This window comes from Salmo salar, chromosome 13 (assembly GCF_965601325.2).
Source record: "Salmo salar chromosome 13, fSalSal1, whole genome shotgun sequence".
NCBI lineage: Eukaryota > Metazoa > Chordata > Actinopteri > Salmoniformes > Salmonidae > Salmo > Salmo salar.
In genome coordinates, this window is record NC_138303.1 from 70,526,625 (window position 1) to 70,552,329 (window position 25,705).

General features: G+C 39.8%; 1 protein-coding gene across 2 annotated transcripts in view; it reads right to left on the reverse strand.

Moving 5' to 3' along the window:
* LOC106567659 (opioid-binding protein/cell adhesion molecule) overlaps positions 1-25,705 on the reverse strand; it is a 469,819-nt gene that overhangs the window by 13,003 nt on the left and 431,111 nt on the right. For both annotated transcript variants that reach the window (XM_045693500.2, XM_045693499.2), the window contains 2 exons: positions 5,825-5,959; positions 5,114-5,234 (listed from right to left, as the gene is read on the reverse strand). In XM_045693500.2, coding sequence (XP_045549456.1) covers positions 5,114-5,234; positions 5,825-5,959 — 256 coding nt within the window. The remainder of the gene's footprint in view (positions 1-5,113; positions 5,235-5,824; positions 5,960-25,705) is intronic.

Genomic DNA, 25,705 nt, shown 5'->3' on the forward strand with positions numbered 1-25,705 from the left:
AAAACCGGAAAATGTAGGCTACATTAGACCTTGTGCTAAGTGAGGAAAGATTGATCTAACACAAGCCGTCATATTTAGATAATTCTCAGCTGACAGAAACCACAATATGAATTAGCTAATAGCAATTACAATTTATAATTCATCACATCACGGGTAAGCTCACCATTGATTGAAATAATTGAGTAAAACACTTTCAGAAAAACTAAAGTAAACCGATGATGGCTAGTTTGTGCCTGCCGCCATGTTTGTTTTTTCGCGTTAACCAAAAATAATAAGATGAGTTTGGTTTGTTTGTAGTGTGCATGTTGAAGGGGGTGTGTAGTCTACGATCATTCATGTCCCTTCATTCACTTCCGGAAGTTTACTTGAAAGATAATTGAACCATTCCTTCACCTCATTATAACATCTTTGGTCAGACAGACATTTACGTGACACGCAAACGGCATTGTAATGTCAACAAACATGGCGCCACACATAGCTGGCAAATAGCTTAGCATTAGGTCATTATAATCAGTACAACCTTCAAAAAAGTATTTTACACACATCATAGGTGTCCATTACAATCTATGCAATCATCTGAATGCATTATTTTCACCAGAACTTGAAAACATTTGAATAAAACTGGACACACCTACTCATTCAAGGGTGTTTCTTTTACATTGTAGAATAATAGTGAAGACATGAAAACTATGAAATAACACATATGGAATCATGTAGAAACCGAAAAAGTGTTAAACAAATCAAAATATATTTTAGATTCTTCAAAGAAGTCAGCCTTTGCCTTGATGACAGATTTGCACACGCTTGGCATTCTCTCAACCAGCTTCATGTGGAATGCTTTTCCAACAGTCTTGAAGGAGTTCCCACATATTCGGAGCACTTGTTGGCTGCTTTTCCTTCACTCTGTGGTCCATCTCATCCCAAACCATCTCAATTGGGTTGAAGTTGGGTGATTGTGGAAGCCAGGTCATCTGTTGCAGCACCTCATCACTCTACTTCTTGGTCAAATAGCCCTTACACATCCTGGAGGTGAGTTGGGTCATTGGCCTGTTAAAAGACAAATGATAGTCCCACTGAGCGCAAACCTGATGGGAAGGGCATATCGCTGCAGGAAGTGTCCATTGAATTCTAAATAAATCACTGACACTGTCACCAGCAAAGCACCCCCACACCTCCTCCTCCATGCTTCAGGGTGGGAACTACACATGCGGAGATCATCCGTTCACCTACGAATACACGGCTGTTAGCACTGTTAGCACAAATTTGGACTCATCAGACCAAAAGACAAATTTCCACCCGTCTAATTGATCGTGTTTCTTGGCCCAAGCAAGTCGCTTCTTTTTATTGGTGTCCTTTAGTAGTGGTTTCTTTGCTTAAATTCGACCATGATGGCTTGATTCTCACAGTCTCCTCTAAACAGTTGATGTTGTAATATGTCTGTTACTTGAACTCTGTGAAGCATTTATTTGGACTGCAATTTATGAGGTTGGTAACTCTAATGAACTCTGGGAGTTCCTTTCCTGTGGCGGTCCTCATGACAGGCAGTTTCATCATAGCGCTTTATGGTTTTTGCGACCGCACTTGAAGAAACTTTCAAAGTTCTTGACATTTTCCGCATTGACAGACCTTCATGTCACACCATGATCTGTTCCACCTGTCTTTGTCCTTGTCTCCACCACCCTCCAGGTGTCGCCCATCTTCCCTATTATCCCCTGTGCATTTATACCTGTGTTTTTTGGTTGTCTGTGGCCAGCTAGCCTTGTCTCGTCAAGCCTACCAGCGTGTTTTTCGTACTCCTGTTTTCTTGAGCCCCTGTTTTTCTAGTTATCCTGGTTTTGATCATTCTGCCTGCCCTGATCCTGAACCTTCCTACTATTCTGTACCTTTTGACACTGCCCTGGATTACTGACCTCTGCCTGCCCTGACCCTGAGCCTGCCTGCCACTCTGTACCTTACAGACTCTGCCGAGGACTACCAACCTCTGCCTGCCTGTCGTTTGCCTGCCCCCTCTTTTACAATAAATGTCTGTTATTCTAACTGTCTGCATCTGGATCTTATCCTGAGTCGTGATAGTACGAACTGGCCATGACGGACCCAGCAGACTCGGACCAGCTCCGCAATGCCGTCTCCTCCCAAGGAGTCACTATTGAGAGGCACGAGGAGTTGCTTCATGGTCTTATGGAAGGTTTCCAGAGCTTTGCAGAAAGCCATGACCGTGTGTTTATTACATTGATGGAGCAATTCCGCAGGTTGTCTGTTAGGCAGCCTATCACGATGGTAACCTTCCAGCCCCTCAGTAACCCGGCTGTCAGCAGTGCGTCTTTCCCGGCCACCCCGGCTTCCCAAGAACCCCGCTTACCTCCCCCGGAACACTTCGCTTGAGAATTTGGAACCTGTTGGGGGTTTCTCTCTGTGTTCACTCATCTTCGAGCTGCAGCCCTCCTCCTTCCGCTCGAAGATAGCATACCTCATCACGCTGATGTCCGGGAGGGCTCTTGCCTGGGCTACAGCAGTGTGGGAACAACAGTCTGCCGTGTGCTTCAGTCTGGAGGAGTTCGTGGCTGAGGTGAAGAAGGTTTTCGATTCTCCGTTGTCCGGGAGAGAGGCTGCCCGGTAGTTACTCAAGCTTCAGCAAGACTCCTGCAGTGTGGCAGACTATGTGGTGGATTTCTGCACGTTAGCTGCCGAGAATGCCTACAACCCGGAATCCCTGTACGACACGTTCCTACACGGATTATCGGTGGAAGTTAAGGACCAGTTCGCAGCCCGGGAACTGCCGAAGATGTCGAAACGTTCATCGCCTTGACTATCTGGATCAATGGGCGGCTATGGGAACGTAGGAAGGAGAGGAGGTCCAATTCCTGTTCCCCTCGCCCACCCAAGGATTCCACCTTGTCTCTGAAGCATCCTGGAAGTCCCCAACGTCTACGTTTCTGAGACAATCCAAGGCTACCTGAGTTCTCCTGAGAGTCTCTGAAATCTGCCAATTCGCCTCTTCCCGAGCCGATGCAACTAGGCAGAGCTAGGTTGTCTCCAGCTGAATGTTTATGCAGACTTAACACGAAGAGTTGTCTGTATTCCGGGACTAATGGTCATTTCGTGTCTACCTGTCCACTAAAAGATCAGGCTCACCGGTAGGTGTGAGTACTCTGGTGGGCCATACGGATAACTTTTCTTCTCCCCTTACTAGCACCCCTCTCCATGCCATCTTGCTTTGGGGGAACCAGTCAAAATCTCTCCCGGTACTCATCGACTCTGCGGCCCACAATACCACTCCCATCAACCTGCATCAGGGAACCACAGGGAGGCAATACACAACCACAGCTGTGTCAGGGATCCACAGAGAGGCTTTAGAGTTCATGATTATTAAGTCTTCCCAAGTTCCCGTGGTATTGGGATTCTCTTGGCTCCAGTGACACAATCCCCTCATCGACTGGACTGGAGGTGCTATCATGGCCTAGAGCCCATTCTGCCACGCCAATTGCCTCAAGTTGGCGCAGCCTGCCCCGGAACATCTTCCTGTTGGCTCAAAAGTAGCCTCAGATCTCTCCTCCGTTCCCGCAGAGTACCAGGACCTCCGGGGGGTGTTCAGTAAGGCCCGGGCCACTTCGTTTCATCCACATCGACCCTATGACTGTGGGATTGATTTTCTCCAGGGCACCACACCACCCCGGGGACGACTGTGTTCACTGTCAGGTCTGGAGACCAAGGCTATGGAGACCTACATCAAGGACTCCCTGGCCCTGGACTACCGACCTTTGCCTGCCTTTGACCTGTCATTTGCTTGCCCCCTGTTTTATAATAAACATCTGTTATTCGAACTGTCTGCATCTGGGTCTTATCCTGAGTCGTCATACTTAATATGTTAAAGTAATGATGGACTCTCGTTTCTCTTTGCTTATTTGAGCTGTTCTTGCCATAATATGGACTTGGTATTTTACTTCATAGGGCTATCTTCTGTATACCACCCCTACCTTGTAACAACACAACTGATTGGCTCAAACACAACTTTTAACAAGGCCCACCGGTTCATTGAAATGTATTCCAGGTGACTACCTCATGAAGCTGGTTGAGAGAATGCCAAGTGTGTTCAAAGCTTGCATCAAGGCAAAGGGTGGCTATTTTGAAGAATATCAAATATAAAATATATTTAGATTTTTAAACACTTTTTTGGTTACTACATGATTCCACATGTGTTATTTCATAGTTTGGATGCCCTCACTATTATTGGGCTCCCGAGTGGCGCTGTGGTCTAAGGCACTGCATCTCAGTGCTAGAGGCGTCACTACAGACACCCTGGTTTGAATCCAGGCTGTATCACAACCGGCTGTCATTGGGAGTCCCGTAGGGGACAATTGGCCCGGATTTGGCCGGTGTAGGCTGTCATTGTGAATGAGAATTTGTTCTTAACTGACTTGCCTAGTTACATTTTTTATTTTTTTATTCTACAATATAGAAAATAGTAAAACTAAAGAAAAACCCTTGAATGAGTAGGTGTGTCCAAACTTTTGACTGGTACTGTACACATATACATACATACTGTATGCTACAGTATGCTACACGATATACAGAAAATAAGGCACTTACTTTGATAGGAACGCACACATGTCCAAAATGATTCATTGTAAGGAAGACAACAACGAAGGCAATGCGAGCGCCAGTCAGAAAATGTTCCAGTTCGTGCAAGACTGCGCAAATATCTGCATACTTGATGTGCGGAAACACTGTGGAAGTGCTTGGGCTTTCGAAGAGAGAAGTTTGTCCGGCTAAGTAAAGGTTCAAACATAAATTCCTTGAAATGGGCTACTTTAATGTAAATTAACGAGGAGGCGGAACACACCTCAATAAAATTGTATTACATTTTTTTTGTTAGAAATAATAAAAAATTCACAAGTTGAAACATAGCCTATAGATAATTAGCAGGCAGCACGTGTTAATAATCCTGAAATCATGTGTATAAAACAACTCACGCTGGGGCGACCGTTAGAGATATTTGGAACTCACATGTGAAAAGGTTAATTGTTTCCCAGAAATTATTTGATATTGAGATTAAAATGGCTGCATTGGACATTTATAACATAGACTATTTAAAAAATATATTTTAAGGACTTACCTGCGGTCCTCTTTGTACCACTCAAAATCTGCCCCAGGAACAGCAGAGGCCTCACATTGGAGCACCCCTTTTTGGCCCACTGGGGTACCTGTACTCCTGGCATTCGAAATGAAGGGAGCGTCTGTAGGATGCATGACATGAAATTAGTTTTATAGCGGTACATATCCATTTTTATCATTAAAGGTAAAATCAGCAATATGACATCATCACACACAGCTGGGCAACTTTCTGCTTACAGAAATCAACACCAACATTCTGATCTGCCAAGACTGACACTATTGGGTCTTCCTAATGTGGGTATGCCTCACGGGATGGTGCACATTGGAAACAGCATGTTTTTGCAGTCTTGAAAGATTGAAATGATGCTTTTATGAATTATGTCATATTGCTATGTCTACCTACCTGATAACCATTAATTTGCTGTCCTTTAAACTGAACTGTTTCAAACAGATGAAGTATCTGTTATCCTGAATATTCTGTGAAGTCCTTCAATATGTTTTCTGTTGATACCAATGTACACGCTAGCTAGCATGTTAAACTAACAAAAGGCTTCTTAAATTAATTTATTTACCCCAGTAAGCTCTTACAACAAGCTAGGATCAACAACAGCCTTGAAAAACCATGTAGCTGATAAAAGAGCCATATTAGCTGACTATTTAGCTTTGTTTGAGTGTTGAGCTGTTTGCCGTCATTGTTTGTTTTTATGCTTACAATTGACTGTGACTTTCACCGTCCTCACATCTGGGGCTGAGATGTCATTGGAGGAGATGCATTCATACGATCCCGACTGTTCTTTAGTGATCGCTGTCATATCAACGTATTCCCCTTCAGTGACAAATTTGTGGCCTAAAAAAGAACACAAAAACATCAGTGTTTAAATGTAGAAAGCATACAGAGGTGCACAAGGTATTACCTAAAATGGCTCCCCAAAAGCCACATAACTCAAACCATGATAATTACATAAAAATACATAGAACCATAACAAATTCCTAGCAGCAGCTGTTGAATTTGACATACACATATGCATGTACACATACTTCAGTTTTCTAACCTTCTACTGATTATGAAACAGTACTTGCAACCAGGTTAAATCAACCTTTCAAGCTGTCTGCCACATTGACAAAGGTGGCGTGTAGGCTATACAACCTTATGATGTATTATTGCAAGAGAGTACGGACCGTACCTTTTCTCTATACATCAGACACTACAACATAACATTTCTTCACCTGTTCGTTAAATATTTGAAAGCAGGAGCCACTCAAGGGGGAAATTCTCAAGAGATACAGTAGCAGGGTCTTGTACACAACAGCAGCAGGTACCACATTACAGAAATACTGACACTCAAAATGTTATCGAATGTCAACACACGTAGCATCAAATCTAATTTCCCCAGACATCAGCAGTCTTGTAGGATAATCACTGCTCTCGCAACGGACATCATAAAGTCTCTAAAGTCTTGCTATTCAAAGAAACGTGCCAGTATCAGTTATTTATCCTCTGTGTGTGTGGATGACTGTGTGTGTGCGTGTGTGCGTGTGTGTTTCTTTCTGTGTGTGAGGAGGGGGAAATGGGGCTGAGACTAAAATGGAGAGGCACCTTTACTTGGAGATAACCCCTTCCCAATCAGCTGAAATGTCACATACAACATTAGCATGATCTCATTACTTTCCAAAAGCCCTGGTCCCACCAGCAGCTGCTACTGCAACTTACAGGGGACTGACTGGAAAGGTTGTGCTGGGCTGGGTTGTTACTTTTAACTTTAATGGGAAACGGAAGCACAGGTAATTGAGCATTTGTATTTTGTGTTTCTATCAACATGGCAACATTAGATTGAGGCAAAGAAGTGGAAATTGAGTTATTGACCATTACTCTGTTATTTTATGGTTGCAGGGTGAGTGATGGCAAGGTTAACCTAAGATAATTTGGGCTTTAGCGTGACAGCAATTCCTTGTCCAAAAGATGGGCGGAAATGGTTAGGCCTGTATTTTCAGTCCAATCGATTAAATAATGATGTTAGGTTGTTAATGAAAGGGAAAAAGTTTGTGTACTTTCTTAAGATTTGTGATAGAGTTACTCTGCTTTTGTATCTCAGCAGCATATTCTACTTTAAGATTGAACAGATGGTCAAGGCATATGTCACAGCAATTCATTTGGAACGGGAGGTCACCAAGGGTAGGACACTTCAGCCTTAGAGAGAAATAGCGTGTGCAGGCACTCTTGATTGTTGTGATTTTGCTAATTGGCCCAATGAAGACCATGATGAGTTGAACCAGGTGACAAAACAACTAGACCTTCTGGCATTCTATGTTAACCTACCCTGACTCCTGTTGGGGTTTCATTTATACATTCATATCAGTAGTGGTATGTAAGCTACACTAACCAGAGTAAGCAAAGAAATATCCAGGACTTGAGTAGGAGAAAGTTTGAAAGTAAAGTCATGTCTCTCATGGTTGATCTTAAAATGAACCTTGTGTCAAAGCAAAAAACATGTCTTCTGTTCTAATATTCATGCCAGTTTTGGGGGGGTCTGGAGAGATTTGAGAAACACATCAAACTTGACTACATATTCCCAAAATATTATGCCACTAACTTGCTGCACAGATGAGCCATATCCTCCAAACACTGTTTCCTTCTCTTTTGCAACTTTTGGAAGAGTTGGAAATTTGCTGCGCACATAGGCTCTGCCTGACTCAACCCTATTCATATTTTATTATTTTCCTTATCGTTGAACGTTTTCATATTATTTCCACAACACTGCAGAAAAACAGCACCGCTGGTGCACAATTGACAATAATTAATGTTTGCAGAGCGGTTTCTGCTTCAGCATAAGTTGTCTTAGCAACCAAGGCTCTTTCACCTTTTGCTGCTAAACCAGTTAACAATTCTAGAGAAAAATAATGTTTTTGTAATGCTACCCGTAATGGTCCCCAGATGTTTGTGTCCTGTTTTCCGTTAGTAAGGGAGCATTCTATGTACAGTATGTGGGCAAAAACCTAGTGTGAACCTATTTTGCATGTTTTAGAGTTAGAGTTAGGAGAACATTCCCTAAATGTCAAACAGAACTTACCCAGAACCCAGTTGCAATGTTCACTTAAGTGAAAATACTTTAAAGTACTAATTGAGTAGTTTTTGGAGGTATCTGTACTTTGCTTCACTATTTAGATTTTTGAGAACTTTTACTTTTACTTCACTAAATTCCTAAAGATAATAATGTACTTTTTACTCCATACATTTTCCCTGACAGCCAAAAGTACTCATTACATTTTGAATGCTTAGCAGGACAGGAAGGTAGTCCAATTCACGCACTTAAGATGAGAACATCCCCGGTCATCACACTACTGCTTCTGATTGAGTGGACTCACTAAACACACATGCTTTGTTTGTAAATGATGTGTGAGTGTTGGAGTCTGTCCCTGGCTATCCGTAAATAAAAAATAAAATGGTGGTTTCTGGTTTGCTTAAAATAAGGAATTTGAAATTATTGATATTTTTCCTTTTCCTTTTGAAATTTAAGTATATTTTAGCAATTACATTGACTTTTGATACTTAAGTATATTTAAAACCAAATCATTTTAGACTTTTACTCAAGTAATATTTTATTGGGTGACTTTCACTTTTACTTGAATCATTTTCTACTAAGGTATCTTGACTTTGACTAAAGTATGACAATGAGGTACTTTTTCCACCGCTGCCATGTTCTCAGAATATCTATTATTAATGTTCTAGACACGTTTCACTGGAACGCTGCAAGAACATTCCTGTGTCCGGTTTTCTTAGGGTTAGGGCAATATTCCATCAACATCCCACCAAACATATACAGAACATGATTGGTCTAATGTTGGTGGGAAATTTTACAGTGTTTATTTTATATACACTACCGGTCAAAAGTTTTAGAACACCTATTCATTCAAAGGTTCTTCTGTATTCTTACTATTTTCTACATTGTAGAATAATAGTGAAGACATCAAAACTATGAAATAACACATATGGAATCATGTAGTAACCAAAAACGTGTTAAACAAATCAAAATCTATTTTAAATTTGAGATTCTTCAAAGTAGCCACCCTTTGCCTTGATGACAGCTTTGCACACTCTTGGCATTCTCTCAACCAGCTTCATGAGGTAGTCACCTGGAATGCATTTCAATTAATAGGTGTGCCTGTTAAAGTTAATTTGTCTGAATTTCTTTCCTAATGCGTTTGGGCCAATCAGTTGTGTTGTTACAAAGTAGGGGTGGTATACAGAAGATATCCTTATTTGGTAAAAGACCAAGTCCATATTATGGACAAGAATAGCTCAAGTAAGCAACAAGAAATGACAGGCCCTCATTACTTTAAGATATGAAGGTCAGTCAATCTGGAAAATGTCAAGATCTTTGAAAGTGCAGTCGCATAAACCATCAAGTGCTATGATGAAACTGACTTTCATAAGGACCGCCACAGGAAAGGAAGACCCAGAGTTACCTCTGCTGCAGAGGACAAGTTCATTAGAGTTACCAGCCTCAGAAATTGCACCCAAATAAATGCTTCACAGATTTCCAGTAACAGACACATCTTAACATCAACTGTTCAGAGGAGACAGCATGAATCAGGCCTTCATGATCGAATTGCTGAAAAGAAACCACTACTAAAGGACCCCAATAAGAAGAAGAGAATTGCTTGGGCAAAGAAACACGAGCAATGGACATTAGACCGGTGGACATCTTTGTGTCTTTATGAGATGCAGAGTATGTGAACGGATGATCTCCACATGTGTGGTTCCCACCGTGAATCATGGAGGTGGTGTGATGGTATGGGGGTGCTTTAGTGGTGACACTGTCAGTGATTTATTTAGAATTCAAGGCACACTTAACCAGCATGTTTACCACAGCATTCTGCAGTGATACACTTTCCCATCGGGTTTGCGCTTTGTGGGACTATCATTTATTTTTCAACAGGACAATGATCAAACACACCTCCAGGCTGTGTAATGGCTTTTTGACCAATAAGGACAGTGATAGAGTGCTGCATCAGATGACCTGGCCTCCACAATCAACCGACCTCAACCCAATTGAGATGGTTTTTGGATGAGTTGGACTGCAGAGTGAAAAGCCAACAAGTGCTCAGCATATGTGGGAACTCCTTCAAGGCTATTGGAAAAGCATTCCAGGTGAAGCTGGTTGAGAGAATGCTAAGAGTGTGCAAAGCTGTCAAGGCAAAGGGTGGCTACTTTGAAGAATCTAAAATTTAAAATATACTTTGATTTGTTGACCACTTTTTCAGTTACCCTATGTGTTACTATAGTGCATGTGTTATTTCATAGTTTTGATGTCTTCACTATTATTCTACAATGTAGAAAATAGTAAAAATAAATTAAAAACAATTAATCAGTAGGTGTGCCCAAACTTTTGACTGGTTCTGTATTTACAGTGCATCCGGAAAGTATTCAGACCCCTTAACTTTTTACATATTTTGTCATGTTACAGCCATATTCTAAAATTGATTCAATAGTTTTTTTCCCTCATCAATTTATACACAATACCCCAAAATGACAAAGCAAAAACTGATTTTTAGAAATGTTTGTGAATTTAGACAAAAACTTTGAAATATCACATTTACATAAGTATTCAGACCATTTATTCAGTACTTCGTTGAAGCAGCGATTACAACCTCAAGTCTTCTTGGGTATGATGCTACAAATTTGGCACACCTGTATTCGGGGAGTTTTTCCCATTCCTCTCTGCAGATCCTCTCAAGTTCTGTCAGGTTGGACGGGGAGCATTGCTGCACAGCTATTTTCAGGTCTCTCCAGGGATGTGTTTTGGTACGCTTTACCAGATCTGTGTATACAATCCTGTCTCGAAGCTCTACGGACAACTCCGTCAACCTCATGGCTTGGTTTTTGCTCTTACATCCACTGTCATCTGTGGGACTTTATATAGACAAGTGTGTGCCTTTCCAAATCATGTCCAATCAATTGAATTTACCACAGGTGGACTCCAATCAAATTGTAGAAACATCTCAAGGGTGATCAATGGAAACAGGATGCACCTGAGCTCAATTTTGAGTCTCATAGCAAAGGCTATGAATACTACTGTAAATAAGGTATTTCTGTTTTTTAAGTTTAATACATTTGCTAAAATTTCTAAAAACTTGTTTTCACTTTGTCATTATGGGGTATTGTGTGTAGATTGCTGAGGAACATTTTTTATTTAATCCATTTTAGAATAAGGCTGTAACGTAACAAAATATGGATAAAGTCAAGGGGTCTGAATAATTTCCGAACGCACTGTATATACAGTACAGTATATACATGTATATATATTTTGTAACTTTTTACCCCTTTTTCTACCCAATTTCGTGATATCCAATTGGTAGTTACAGTCTTGTCCCTTCACTGCAACTCCCGTACGGACCTGGGAGAGGCACACTTTCTTGAGTGTACTTTTAACAGAGCTGAGAAAGTTCTTAGTTCTCAACTTCCATACTGTCATTATCACAATCTGACTTAAGTGTGAGAACCACTCACCCAGCTGCTGTTTGGACGATAAGTCTTGCAAGATAGCCTAAGCCTAGATACCCTGTGGTTAGCGTTGAAGAGAATTAGGTTCAGTATCTTAAGCAATGACACTGGTAGTTCATTCAGAAGATTAGGCACAGCCCCTGTAGCACAGCTACTCAAATCAAGCAGTTAGCTACTACTGCATGGCCTGTATGCCCCAATTCTATTATTGGAAAGTCTGGAGGGACCCCTTGCCCCCCTTAAGTCTACATTTAGGATCACTAGAAAGCTTTGTTAGTGCTTTACAACACTGACCTTAACCTGTTGGGGATAGGGGGCAGTATTTGCACGGCCGGATAAAAAAACGTACCCGATTTAATCTGGTTACTACTCCTGCCCAGTAACTAGAATATGCATATAATTATTGGCTTTGGATAGAAAACACCCTAAAGTGTCTAAAACTGTTTGAATGGTGTCTGTGAGTATAACAGAACTCATATGGCAGGCAAAAACCTGAGAAGATTCCTTACAGGAAGTGGCCTGTCTGACCATTCCTTGAGCTTCTTGACTCTGTTTATTGAAGACTGAGGATCCTTGCTGTAACGTGACACTTCCTACGGCTCCCATAGGCTCTCAGAAGGCGGGAAAAAGCTGAATGATGTAATTCCAGCCCCAGGCTGAAACACATTAGCGCTTTTGGCAAGTGCTCTATCAGAGGACAATGGGCTTAGGCGCGTGCACGAGTCGACCCCATGTTTTTATTTTCGTTCGTCTCTGAACCTAAACACAGATTCCCGGTCGGAATATTATCGCTTTTTTACGAGAAAAATGGCATAAAAATTGATTTTAAACAGCGGTTGACATGCTTCGAAGTACGGTAATGGAATATTTTGAAATTTTTTGTCACGAAATGCGTCGTGCGCATAACCCTTATTTACCCTTTCGGATAGTGTCTTGAACGCACGAACAAAACGCCGCTATTTGGATATAACTATGGATTATTTGGGACCAAACCAACATTTGTTATTGAAGTAGAAGTCCTGGGAGTGCATTCTGACGAAGAACACCAAAGGTAATAACATTTTTCTTATAGTAAATCTGACTTTGGTGAGTGCTAAACTTGCTGGGTGTCTAAAAAGCTAGCCCTGTGATGCCGGGCTATCTACTCAGAATATTGCAAAATGTGCTTTCACCGAAAAGCTATTTTAAAATCGGACATATCGAGTGCATAGAGGAGTTCTGTATCTATAATTCTTAAAATAATTGTTATGCTTTTTGTGAACGTTTATCATGAGTAATTTAGTAAATGTTTAGTAAATTCACCGGAAGTTTGCGGGGGGTATGCTAGTTCTGAACGTCACATGCTAATGTAAAAAGCTGTTTTTTGATATAAATATGAACTTGATTGAACAAAACATGCATGTATTGTATAACATAATGTCCTAGGTGTGTCATCTGATGAAGATCATCAAAGGTTAGTGCTGCATTTAGTTGTGGTTTGGGTTTATGTGACATTATATGCTAGCTTGAAAAATGGGTGTCTGATTATTTCTGGCTGGGTACTCTGCTGACATAATCTAATGTTTTGCTTTCGTTGTAAAGCCTTTTTGAAATCGGACATTGTGGTTAGATTAACGAGAGTCTTGTCTTTAAAATGGTGTAAAATAGTCATATGTTTGAGAAATTGAAGTAATAGCATTTCTAAGGTATTTGAATAACGCGCTACAGGATTCCACTGGCTGTTACGTAGGTGGGACGATTTCGTCCCGCCGACCCTAGAGAGGTTATGGTCTGCAAACCAAAGCAAACATGGCACTATTTCCATGTTATTTAACCCAAATATTGTACGTTATTAAGTCGCTAGCCGTTAGCAATGTACTGTAGCTGCTAGCTGCACAACTGTTGCTTGCAACCATTTCAACATATTAACTGTTATATTTTTGTAACAAATTAATACCTGCACAACTTCACTTTATTTGTGACATTGTAAAATAGTGTTGTTTTTCTTAATACAAATCAGTATTTTCCAAGTTTAGAGCAGTTTGTTTAGGTTTGGATCGACTGCTTGTGAAGCTTCACAAACTCTTTCAAGAGAAAGCTTTATGTGAAATATTATCACATTTCACATGGCTTTGTGTAGTGGCTCAAATCACCTTAGAGCATTGAATAAAAAAAATAATAATCTGCCAGCAGTCTTGAAAAAGGGGAGAGATTTGTTATCTAATGTTTATCTAAGAAGTTGTTCTATTGCCTGATTCGAAACAAACGATAGAGCACAATCAGACAGGAAAGGGCAAGATTCTCCAAAGGCAATTCGGGCTGATGGTTCTGAGTTTTTCATCTCAGAGCCTTTTACCTGGGAACATATTCAAAGAACAAGTTCTTAAGAGAATGGATATACAGTAGGCTTATGTGAACAGTGCCTTGGGTGACCGTTACTCCACATAGCTTGTATGTTAGTTATTAAACATAACACTCAAAACCTCAAGTGCACTTAGTCCATAGGTATATTAGGAAATGCACAGACAGAACTACTGGACTGTTGCACTTTGCATCACTACTCATTCCTGAAACAGGGCCAGATAGGGTCAGCCAGTTGCTACATCTGCCATGTGGGTTGTTCAGCTCTTCACGTTACTCCTAAAAAAGAATGGTATGATGGAATAGAAATCCTAGCCAATATTAGAAAAATATCTTAAACAGCTACAAACATTTGAAACCAAAGATGTATCAGTGAACCATGTATCAGTTTGAATCATATTGATATTAACACATACCAATATTCAACTAGAATGTAACATTTCTAAGTTAATCACACAAACAAACGAATCCCACAGGAGTTGATAAACATACATCATCATATTTAATCAAATTTCACTTGCCCACTTCTTTTCTTTCAGTAACACATTCTTGATTTGCTTCAGAAGACAGGACATTGTGCCTCAAAAAGTGCCTCAACTTTTCTAAACTGAATGACAGATTTGCCTTGAATACTCTGACACAGACAACAAAGGAACTGGAAATGACTGGAAATTGTCAACAGCAGAGCGATTTCTCCAAAGTCCCTGCTAAATTCAAGACAAGAACACAAAACCACAATCTTTACAGATCAAAGCAACTATTTTCAACCTACGATACTCACTTCCCTTCATCTTCTATTGTGTGTGGTTCTACAACAATGTGATTGCATTGACAACGGAGACAGATCATCTGTGCATTAGAAAAGTAAATGAGAAACATATAAATAAACACCCAATGGGAGAATGCGGCTTTTGATTGACTCCGATGCCGACCGATAGCTGATTTGAGTTAGGCGTAAACAAAGCCAGAGGCCCATTGCAATTACAGCCAACAGCCTCCCTAAGAATCCTGCGGCCATTATGGAATTGTCTGTCCACAGTGAGAGAAGGCTTATTAGATTGTTAAAGGGCGAGAGTGACTGGGACATTATGAGGAGAAATGAATAATAGAGCCATCCCATCTCCTCCACCTCTGGTTTAAAGCCCCAGTGATAAGTTAGGTCCCGGCAACATTATTGAGATTAGCATCGAAAACAACAGGCTCTCCACGTTACACTTCATGTGGACTTGTTTGCATCAATCACCGAGTTCTCCGAGGAGGATGGAGTAGCTTGATGAGAGTGGAGAGTGAGTGCACGTTTGCCATAGACAAGTCTCTTGGTTGTAACAACCACATCTTTGGGGTTTGGCACACTTTTATGAGGGAAAACAACACGCACACATGCACACACACACAGCATCAACATAGGCAGACACTGACCTGTGGTAATTTACCCCTTCAACTATAGAACCATATACACTGTCCTTTGGGTGGTGGAATATTATTGATACACTCAAACCAGTGCGCCTGGAACCTACTACCATATCCTGTTCAAATGCACTTAAATATTGTATCTTGCCCATTCACCCTCTGAATGGCACAAATACACAATCCATGTCTCAATTGTCTCAAGGCTTAAAAATTATTATTTAACCTATATCCTCCCCTTCATCTACACTGATTGAAGTGGATTTAACAAGTGACAACAATAAGGGATCATAGGTTTCAACCGGATTCACCTGGTCAGTCTGTCATAGAAAGAGTCGGTGTTCTTAATGATTTGTACACTCAGTGTATGTTGGTGTTTCCTTTATTTTGGCAGTTATCTGTATATCTTATTCAGTCAGCTAAAATGGGCCGTTGGATACTGTTACACTAATCTGATATGAAGTCTGTCCTATAATTGAAGCCAATGGTCTGTCTTGTTGTATTCTCCGTATTTCCCCAGTCCATTCAGCTTGAGCTGGCTAAGGGGAGCAAGGTTGTCTGTCGCTTTAGCTCCTACCTTTCTGGTTTTCAGTAAATTAATATAAACGCATTATGGGATGACGTTCTACTTCTAATGAGATTCTAGAGTGCTAATGATTTTATAATAAACCATTGACCATTATCAATGTTTGTCAACAAATCAAATTGCAATACGCAATCATCGCTGGATGGAATGGCCCCTAATAGGTCTTCAAAGCGTTGATTATGACTTTTGTCTGCGTAAACCAATTAGGAGACTGCTGAGAAACTTGATAAGGGGTGGTTATATTGAAAATAACGAGAGTGCACCGGGGACTTAGCTACTACTGTATAGCAGAAAGAAGAGGACAAAGCATTATCTTAGCAGGACAGAGGCACATTCACACACAGGCACACAATAGGCTCACTTCAAGTGATTTACACCCTGGTTCATTCATAACCTTGCTATTTAGATCTTTAGTCTTTTTGCAGGGCTGATTAGGACACTTCAGAATTTGTGCAGTTAGCAGGTGTGTAAGTGTAGTGCTGTAATGCATATAAACACTTAGGTACTTTACCTGGAAATTAAACTGGTAACTCTGAATGCACTTTGAATCCACATTGTAGCACTATTACATCACAAGTTGCTGTTTCACATAACCTCTGATGAGCAAAGTCAAAGATGTTAGCCAAACAGTATAGTTGTGTGTTTCTCAAAAGATTCCTCTCATTGAGCACTCTGACCTCTCCTCAATGCTCTGGGCATCAATCCAACACACTAAAAATAATAGCACATGGAAGTGAATAAGAAATGTGATTCTAAGACATTACAATGTTAATTGGAAACGGACTGTATACATGTATAGCTGTATTCTGTCAAAGCCTGTCAAAGGAGTTATTAATATTTGTTGGTTTAATATTGGCTAATATAAGGCTTAATGATGTAAGTAAGTACTACGTACAGCATAGATGGAAGATAATCATGGACCGTGAATCAATTATGTTCATCACAGCTTTTCATCAAGAGTTGTGTATGGATCTCTGTTGTCATTCGTGGAAGCCTTCCCAATATTTATACCTCAACACTTACTGTTATGTCAATCCATTACCATGCTCTGAGTCTCATCCATGTAAAATCTTGGATCTGCTGTCAAAATAGAAATAATAAAAAATAAAAAATATAATGACAGAAAAAGGTGTCCATATTTAGAATACCTACAAGCTATTCAATTATTTGTCAGCTCTTGTTAAATAATTTTACTAGTCTCATCCTAATGCATTATGATAGGCGTGTAACTCCCCCTCCTGTCCATTTTGTGGGATCTTTTTTTTTTTAAAGCCTTTTGAAATGAAATTGCTCTCTCAATTATCCTCCTTATTTCATTAATACTAGCCCTACATTGTGAGAACTGCTCACCAGTTCAGTTAATTTTATTATATCTTAATCGGCAAACCTTTTGCATAGAGGTCAGAGGCACATATTGTGAGGGAAATCCTATTGTTACAGCCAGTGGACAATTGGAGACCTGAGTTGTATTCAGTAGGCACTAGAAGGGAGAATAAGTTTTGATACGAGGAGTGAAATGGGGATTTAAAACTTGACCTTGTCCAGTAACAAAAAACAGCCATTGGATAGGACACATAAACGGTGTGCCCTACTGAACACCATCTGGTTACTGAATTGGTTTATCTATACACTTTAGCCTACTTCTTCACTGTAGCTGTGTAAAGCTGTGCCAGTTGATAACAAAACCTTAAACAAACTTGGATCAGAATCTGTCTGTACCACATCATACAATAAGACCGCAGTAAAAACTGCACATGGTCAATGATTTCAGGGGTCATATGGTTGGGTAACCACTTACTAATTGAGCTTCCCTTTTACATATTATATTGAATTATAAATGAGACAAAAAAGTTGAATACTATTTCTTGAACTACCAATGCATTAAGTGGTGAATTCCGACCCAAGTTAAGTGCGCGTAAATGAAACGTATTTCCCTTTTTATGCACTTTTTCTCTACACGTATTCTTTTCTATTACATTTTTTTGACCAACTTTTTATTTGGGGGAGGGAGGGTTAAAGGTACATTCATGTCAATTTACACAGTTTATACCACATGTACCCGTAGGCTGCAACATACAGAGAAATTATCATATTGATCAACAGGATTTTGTAATAATAAAATTGGTACGGAAATAAAAGAGAAACAAAAAGAGATAGGCCCACCCCAACTGCCCAACCTAACATGTCTCCTTCCAAACCCCCCGCATTAATTTGAGGGTATTTTCATCCATATTGGGTGAACCGTTTAGAAATTACTTTTAGGGGACCAAAAGTATTGGGACAAATTCACTTATATGTGTATTAAAGTAGTCAAAAGTTTAGTGCTTGGACTCATATTCCTAGCATACAATGATTACATCAAGCTTGTGACTCTACAAACTTGTTGGATGCATTTGCTGTTTGTTTTGGTTGTGTTTCAGATTATTTTGTGCCCAATAGAAATTAATATTAAATCATGTATTGTGTCATTTTGGAGTCACTTTTATTGTAAATAAGAATAGAATATGTTTCTAAACACTTCTAAATGAATGTGGATGCTACCATGATTACGGATAGTCCTGAATGAATCGTGAATAATAATGAGTGAGAAAGTTACAGATGCACAAATATCATACCCCAAGTAATGCTAACCCCTTAGTATTACAATAACAGGGGAGGTTAGCATTTGGGGGGGGGGGGGGTGTATGGTATTTATGCCTCTGTAACTTTCTCACTCATCATTATTCACGATACATTCAGGATTATCCATTTCTTGGAGCATTGTTATATCGATATGGTTTCTTGCTAGAATATCAAGACAGCTGGAATGCATGATAGGAATATTAAGGCCTTTGCAATTCCATGAGAGGAGTGAAATGGGGATTTAAAACTTGATCTTGTCCAGTAACAAAAAACAGCTGTTGGATAGGGCACATAAACGGTGTGCCCTACTGAACACCATCTGGTTACTGAATTGGTTTATCTATACACTTTAGCCTACTTCTTCACTGTAGCTGTGTAAAGCTTTGCCAGTTGATAACAAAACCATTTTAAACAAACTTGGATCAGAATCTGTCTGTACCACATCATACAATAAGACCGCAGTAAAAACTACACATGGTCAATGATTTCAGGGGTCATATGGTTGGGTAACCACTTACTAATTGAGCTTCCCTCTTACATATTACATTGAATTATAAATGAGACAATAATGCTTAATACTATTTCTTGAACTACCAATGCATTAAGGGGTGAATTCTGACCCAAGTTAAGCGCGCGTAAATGAAACGTATTTCCCTTTTTATGCACTTTTTTTCCTGCACATTCTTTTCTATTACATTTTTTTTACCAACTTTTTCTTTGGGATAGGGAGGGTTACAGGTATATTCATGTCAATTTACACAGTTTATACCACATGTGCCCGTAGGCTGCAACATACAGAGAAATGATCATATTGATCAACAGGATTTTGTAATAATAAAATTGGTACGGAAATAAAAGAGAAACAAAAAGAGATAGGCCCACCCAAACTCCCCATCCTAACATGTCTCCTTCCAAACCCCCTCGCATTAATTTGAGGGTATTTTCATCTATATTGGGTGAACTGTTTAGAAATTACTTTTAGGGGACCAAAAGTATTGGGCCAAATTCACTTACATGTGTATTAAAGTAGTCAAAAGTTTAGTATTTGGTCCCATATGCCTAGTACGCAATCATTACATCAAGCTTGTGACTCTACAAACTTGTTGGATGCATTTGCTGTTTGTTTTGGTTGTGTTTCAGATTATTTTGTGCCCAATAGAAATTAATGTTAAATAATGTATTGTGTCATTTTGGAGTCACTTTTATTGTAAATAAGAATAGAATATGTTTCTAAACACTTCTAAATGAATGTGGATGCTACCATGATTACAGATAGTCCTGAATGAATCGTGAATAATAATGAGTGAGAAAGTTACAGATGCACAAATATCATACCCCAAGATATGCTAACCCCTTAGTATTACAATAACAGGGGAGGTTAGCATTTTTTTTGGGGGGGGGGGGGGGGTATGGTATTTATGCCTCTGTAACTTTCTCACTCATCATTATTCACGATACATTCAGGATTATCCATTTCTTGGAGAATTATTATATCAATATGGTTTCTTGCTGGAATATCAAGACAGCTGGAACATATGATAGGAATATTAAGGCCTTTGCAATTCCATGAGAGAATATAGTGTTGCCATTATTTTTCTAAAATGTAATTGTTATCTTTAGTGTTGATAAGCCCATGTGAGTAAAATAAAAAGCAGGACACACAGGGAAACCCACCAATTTGTCCCTCTCCACCCAGAAGACCCTCTCTATAAACTGTTCCCCCAGCCTTTCCTCCCCGGTTCCCCCTGCCCTGCACTATAATTACAGGGTTGTAGCTCAATGGCGAGTGGCAGCCTTACATTTGAAATCTCTTAAGCAGTATATTTTTGGTCTTAAGGTATTAAAACACTAATAATAAAGTAAAACTAAATAAGTAACCAATTCAGACCTTTACAATTAAGTTAGCAGACTTGACGAGTAGGGGTGTGTAACGAAGAAAAAAAATACGAAAATTAAGACAAAAATCAGATATGACAGATATGCAAGCCTAATGCCTAAACAGTCAAAAATAGGATAGATGTAGGATCCATATATTGTCCATTGTTCATCATTGTGTAAATGACCTGGACCATAGGCAATATAATTATAACAAGTTCAATGCTCAGAAATAATAGTAATTTTCTTCCTTGTACCCACACATGAGAGGTGTCTTCATAATCTTCTTATGCTGAGGACAGCATCATAGCCATAGGCTAAGCTGCATGATTCTGCATGGATAGCATACCTGAATAATGAGCCAGTCATGGGGCTCCATCTGTTGGCTAGTCCCCCTTGTGTGTTGGGTTTGATGTGCTTCTTGAAGAAGTCTTGAGTTGGGACCCAGCTTCTCCTGCCCGAACAGTTCATAAAAAAATATTGCTTTTGAAGGAAGTTGGGTTGCCCGCTTCCAAACCAGTTTCAAGCCCTGTGACCCACACACTGAATTTACGGGAATTCTTTTCAAGTGATTCCGTTTTCTCTTTAATGAGTTTGATTATCCCTTCCAACTTAGCTTGCGCTGTTTCCAGGTCATGGAGTCGCACCTCTGTCACATTGGCTGTCTTCTCCAGACTTTCCAATTTGGTTGAATAGGTATCCACTTTAGCAGGTATCCACTTTGTAAGTTGAGGGGCAGAGGTAATCTCCTCACGAACAATCTCTCGTATAGTGGCGGCCATTACTTTCTGTTGGCTGGTGTTGTGAGCCACCATGTTCCCACAGTTGAATTGTGGACAGACAAATTCTAGATGCTGGATTGTAATAGATCTGCTAGTTATTTCTTGTCAAACAATGAATGTCCCACACCTTAATAAAATGTTTAGGATTGACAAGTTTTGGGAAATAGAGTAAGTCAGTTAATTCATAGTAATTTGCAAAAGAAAGCATTCGGAGCAACCGGAACTGGAAACCATCTGAACAAATAAAGTCAGGATTTCTGTCACTCTCTACACGTATTCTGATCTTGAACTTAAGCATGAGAATAGCATGCTATTCACCCGCTATACTTTTGGGGTGGAGCTCACAGAAATGAAGGTGTGGCGGCGGTGTGTCTACCTATATACCACATTCTGACCTGGACTTACTTCCCTCATAATTCAAACACCTTTACGTGCGGTCAAATGATGAATAAGCTCGAGCAACATGTCGATTCCCAAGTGGAACAACATCTACTTACTTTTTTGTCGATAGAAATAACACTATTCTCCATGCACTGTAATTTACACATTTTTAAGAGCTATTGATAAGAGCGAGGTAAATGAGTAAGCCGTTTGGACAAGGGGATTGTAAATCTAAATTATAATTGTTTTATATATGTTTTACCTTACGATCGCTGGAGACAAATGTCCTTAATGATTACAAGCATACCCATAACATGATACAGCCACCACTATGCTTGAAAATAGGAAGAGTGGTACTCAGTTTTGTTGTATTATATTTTCCCCAAACATAACACTTTGTAAAATGTAATTGATTTGCTACATTTTTAGCAGAATTACTTTAGTGACCTGTTGCAAACAGAATGCACATTTTGGAATATTTGTATTTTATACAGGCTTCCTTCTTTTCACTCTGTCAATTAGGTTGGTATTGTGGAGTAACTACAATGGTGTTAATCCATCCTCAGTTTTCTCCTATCACAGCCATTAAACTCTATAACTGTTTTAAAGTCACCATTGCCCTCATGGTGAAATCCCTGAGTGTTTTCCTTCCTCTCCGGCAATTGAGTTAGGAAGGGTGCCTGTATCTTTGTAGTGACTGGGTGTATTGATACGCCATCCAAAGTGTAATTAATAACTTCATCAAAGGGATATTCAATGTCTTCTTTTTTCCCATCTACCAATAGGTGCCCTTCTTTGCAAGCATTGGACAAGCTACCTGGTCTTTGTGGTTGAATCTGTGTTTGAAATTCACTGCTCGACTGAGGGACCTTACAGATAATTGTATGTGTGGGGTACAGAGATGAGGCAGTCAATAAAAATCATGTTAAACAGTATTATTGCACAAAGAATGAGTCCATGCAACTTATTATGTGACTTGTTAAGCACATTTTTACTCCTCAACTTATTTAGGCTTGCCATAACAAAGGGGTTGAATACTTAATTTGTAAACATTTCTAAAAACATAATTCCACTTTGACATTATGGGGTATTGTATGTAGGCCAATGAATCAATTTTAAATTCAGGCTGTAACATAACAAAATGTGGAAAAAGTCAATGGGTGTGAATACTTTCTGAAGGCACTGTATGTACATACAGTATGGGTAGGGGTAAAAAGACTAGGCAACAGGATAGATAATAAACAGTAGCAGCAGCATATGTGATGAGTCAAAAGAGTTAGTGCAAATGGGGGTCAATGCAGATAGTCCGGGTAGCTATTTGGTTAACTATTTAGCAGTCTCATGGTTTGGGGGTAGAAGCTATTCAGGGTCCTGTTTTTCCAGACTTGGTACATCGGTACCACTTGTCATGCGGTAGCAGAGAGAACAGTCTATGACTTAGGTGGCTGGAGTCTGACACATTTTTTTCAAACCCTATTGTACACTTTTCTCACCTTCCAATATTTCATGGATTGATCAATTAAATCTGGCAACTTTCAGGATGAATCTGTATTTTTGATTCACCAATAAAAAAAATTGCGTAAAAGCTCTCCAAAACAGTTTTTTTGTTGTTATTCATAAATAACCCTAAATAATATATAAGATCAGAATATTTTAAAATCTACCAATTGGGGCTGAAAATGAATATGTGTGTATTTACATGGCTTTCATTCATTGATGCCTAATATTCTGAACCGTTTTCTCCATATATTCTAGTGAGTCTGTCAAGAAAATGTTAATTAAAGGTACACCAAATTTAAAGGATTGGCTTTAGATAAATGTACTGAAAACCCTATTGAATGAAAACTCCACGAGAAAATCTGTTGGCCAGCAAGTGGGAGGGTTTTCAGCAATTTAATGAAATGTATTCAGCGCACGCAAGGGAACCAAGCCTGTTAAGCCCGTTACACACCTGCATAAGGTACTGTAAGTCTGAATACCAACTTCTTAGAAGTGCGTAGGAAAGGCATACATTTCCTGTCTGAATCGGGTCATTACTCGTCAACAGGATTTCTTCCTTGTAGATTCAGAGCGTATTCTGATATTTCTTTGAATGGTGATATAACAGAGAAATTCACAGAATTCTTTTTAAAGTACTCGTATTTTTCAAATGTGTTTTTGCCTTTCAAAATAAGGAAATTACTTATCAAGAGCCAATTTAGGGAATGACATCCGAATATCAAGGACATTACTGCACATAGAGAGAGAACTGAATCATTTTGATAGCGTATAGAGCAACCGTTGAAAATACTAATTTAAAGCGGCTAAATTCTACACTCTTAGAAAAAAAGGTTCCAAAAGGGTTCTTTGCTGGGGGATAGGGTTCTACCACTTGGCTGTCTATTGTATCCCCCTGTCACAGGCCCTCCTAGTCAACCCCACCTCATAAGTTGAGGAAGTACATTGTTTATGAGGATTGCCTGCTGCAGTTGTTCAAGAGATGTCTAGTTGGCAGTCGAATATGTAACATAGAGAAGACCAGCAAGGGGACCCTGAGAATCACGTAGACATGCCCACGCTTTGAGCATTCCTATAAATGGAACAGGCAGGACACTTGAATCTGGTTGGTGACATTTGACCTGGTCAAAGGTCAAAACAGTTTAGAGTTGTGTCCCAATTCACCTCCATAACCTTGCCTGGTGGACCCATCCTTATTGCTGCGTTTACCATTCTATTTCACTTCACATATCATGATATCTGAAGTGAAATCGAAAGGTGAATGCTGCGATCAGGTTGGTTCCACCATGCTTATCATAACCACCATTGACAATGTAATCAGTGCTGTGTGTGTTTATGTGTGAACAACGAGTATCGTTGATGAGGGGCCAGGAGCGGTTCTACGTTGCCATGCCCATCAATGGGGTGCTGGCAAATACCTTACCTCCAGCCTCACCTTTTGCCTGCTCACCAACGGTCATCGATGGTGAGACCAGAATTAGGTAGGTTTAGTCTGACTGACCTGTTCAAAGTTCAACATGTATAATAACGTGAGTATATTCTTGTATGTCAGATATCAGCTATTCTAACTGTCATTGGTAATAGTTGTGGCTGTTTCGAGTGATGTATTGTTGTCTCTTCCTTCTTGCCCTTTGTGCTGTTGTCTGTGCTCAATAATGTTTGTACAGTACCATGTTTTGTGCTGCTACGATGTTGTGCTGCTGCCATGTTGTTTTGCTACCATGTTGTTGTCACGTTGTGTTGCTATCATGCTGTGTTTTCATGTGGTTGCTGCCATGCTATGTTGTTGTTTTAGGTCTCTCTTTATGTAGTGTTATGGTGTCTCTCTTGTCGTGATGTGTGTTTTGTCTATATTTATTTATTACATTTGTTTTAAATCCCAGCCCACGTCCCCGCAGGCCTTTTGCCTTCTGGTAGGCCGTCATTGTAAATAAGAATTTGTTCTTAACTGACTTGCCTAGTCAGATAAAATAAAAAATAGAACAGTGACTGTGTATGTGTTCACAGATGCATCTATGGAGCCAGCACTTGGAGACTTGCAAGATGATGTGATGATGTCCAAACTGACAGACGGGCTTGATACTGATGTCTCTAAATGGAGAGGGACCTGGCACTCGGCATACCTTTTTTACCAGACACAACTTTTACTTGTATTGTCTTTTTGTATTATTGAATTGAATGGTATCAGTCAATATGGGGAGGGAGAAACCTTGGGCACCAGGATCAGGGACACCACCCTGACATGTTTGCCAAGGTAGCCCCATTACCACCAGACAAAATGCCGATAGGCACAGTATCTGTATCGGCTGGGAATGACAATGAAAGGTGAAAGGTCCACATTGTTATATTAGCAGAACACTGCTTCTATGGTATTATGTAAATGGTTGTGTACATGGACCTGTTACTACATTTGAAAGTTGTCAAAACACTTAGTTTAGAATATGTACATAAATTAGGAATTGCATTATTCTCAAATAACTGTAGGCTACTGACCTATTCAAAGCTTCCTCTGGCATTTCACCATACCTGCAGGACATTTATTTATTGTGATTGAGTGGGGGGAAACAACTGCGGGAAAGGTTCTGACAGATGGGTGTGTCT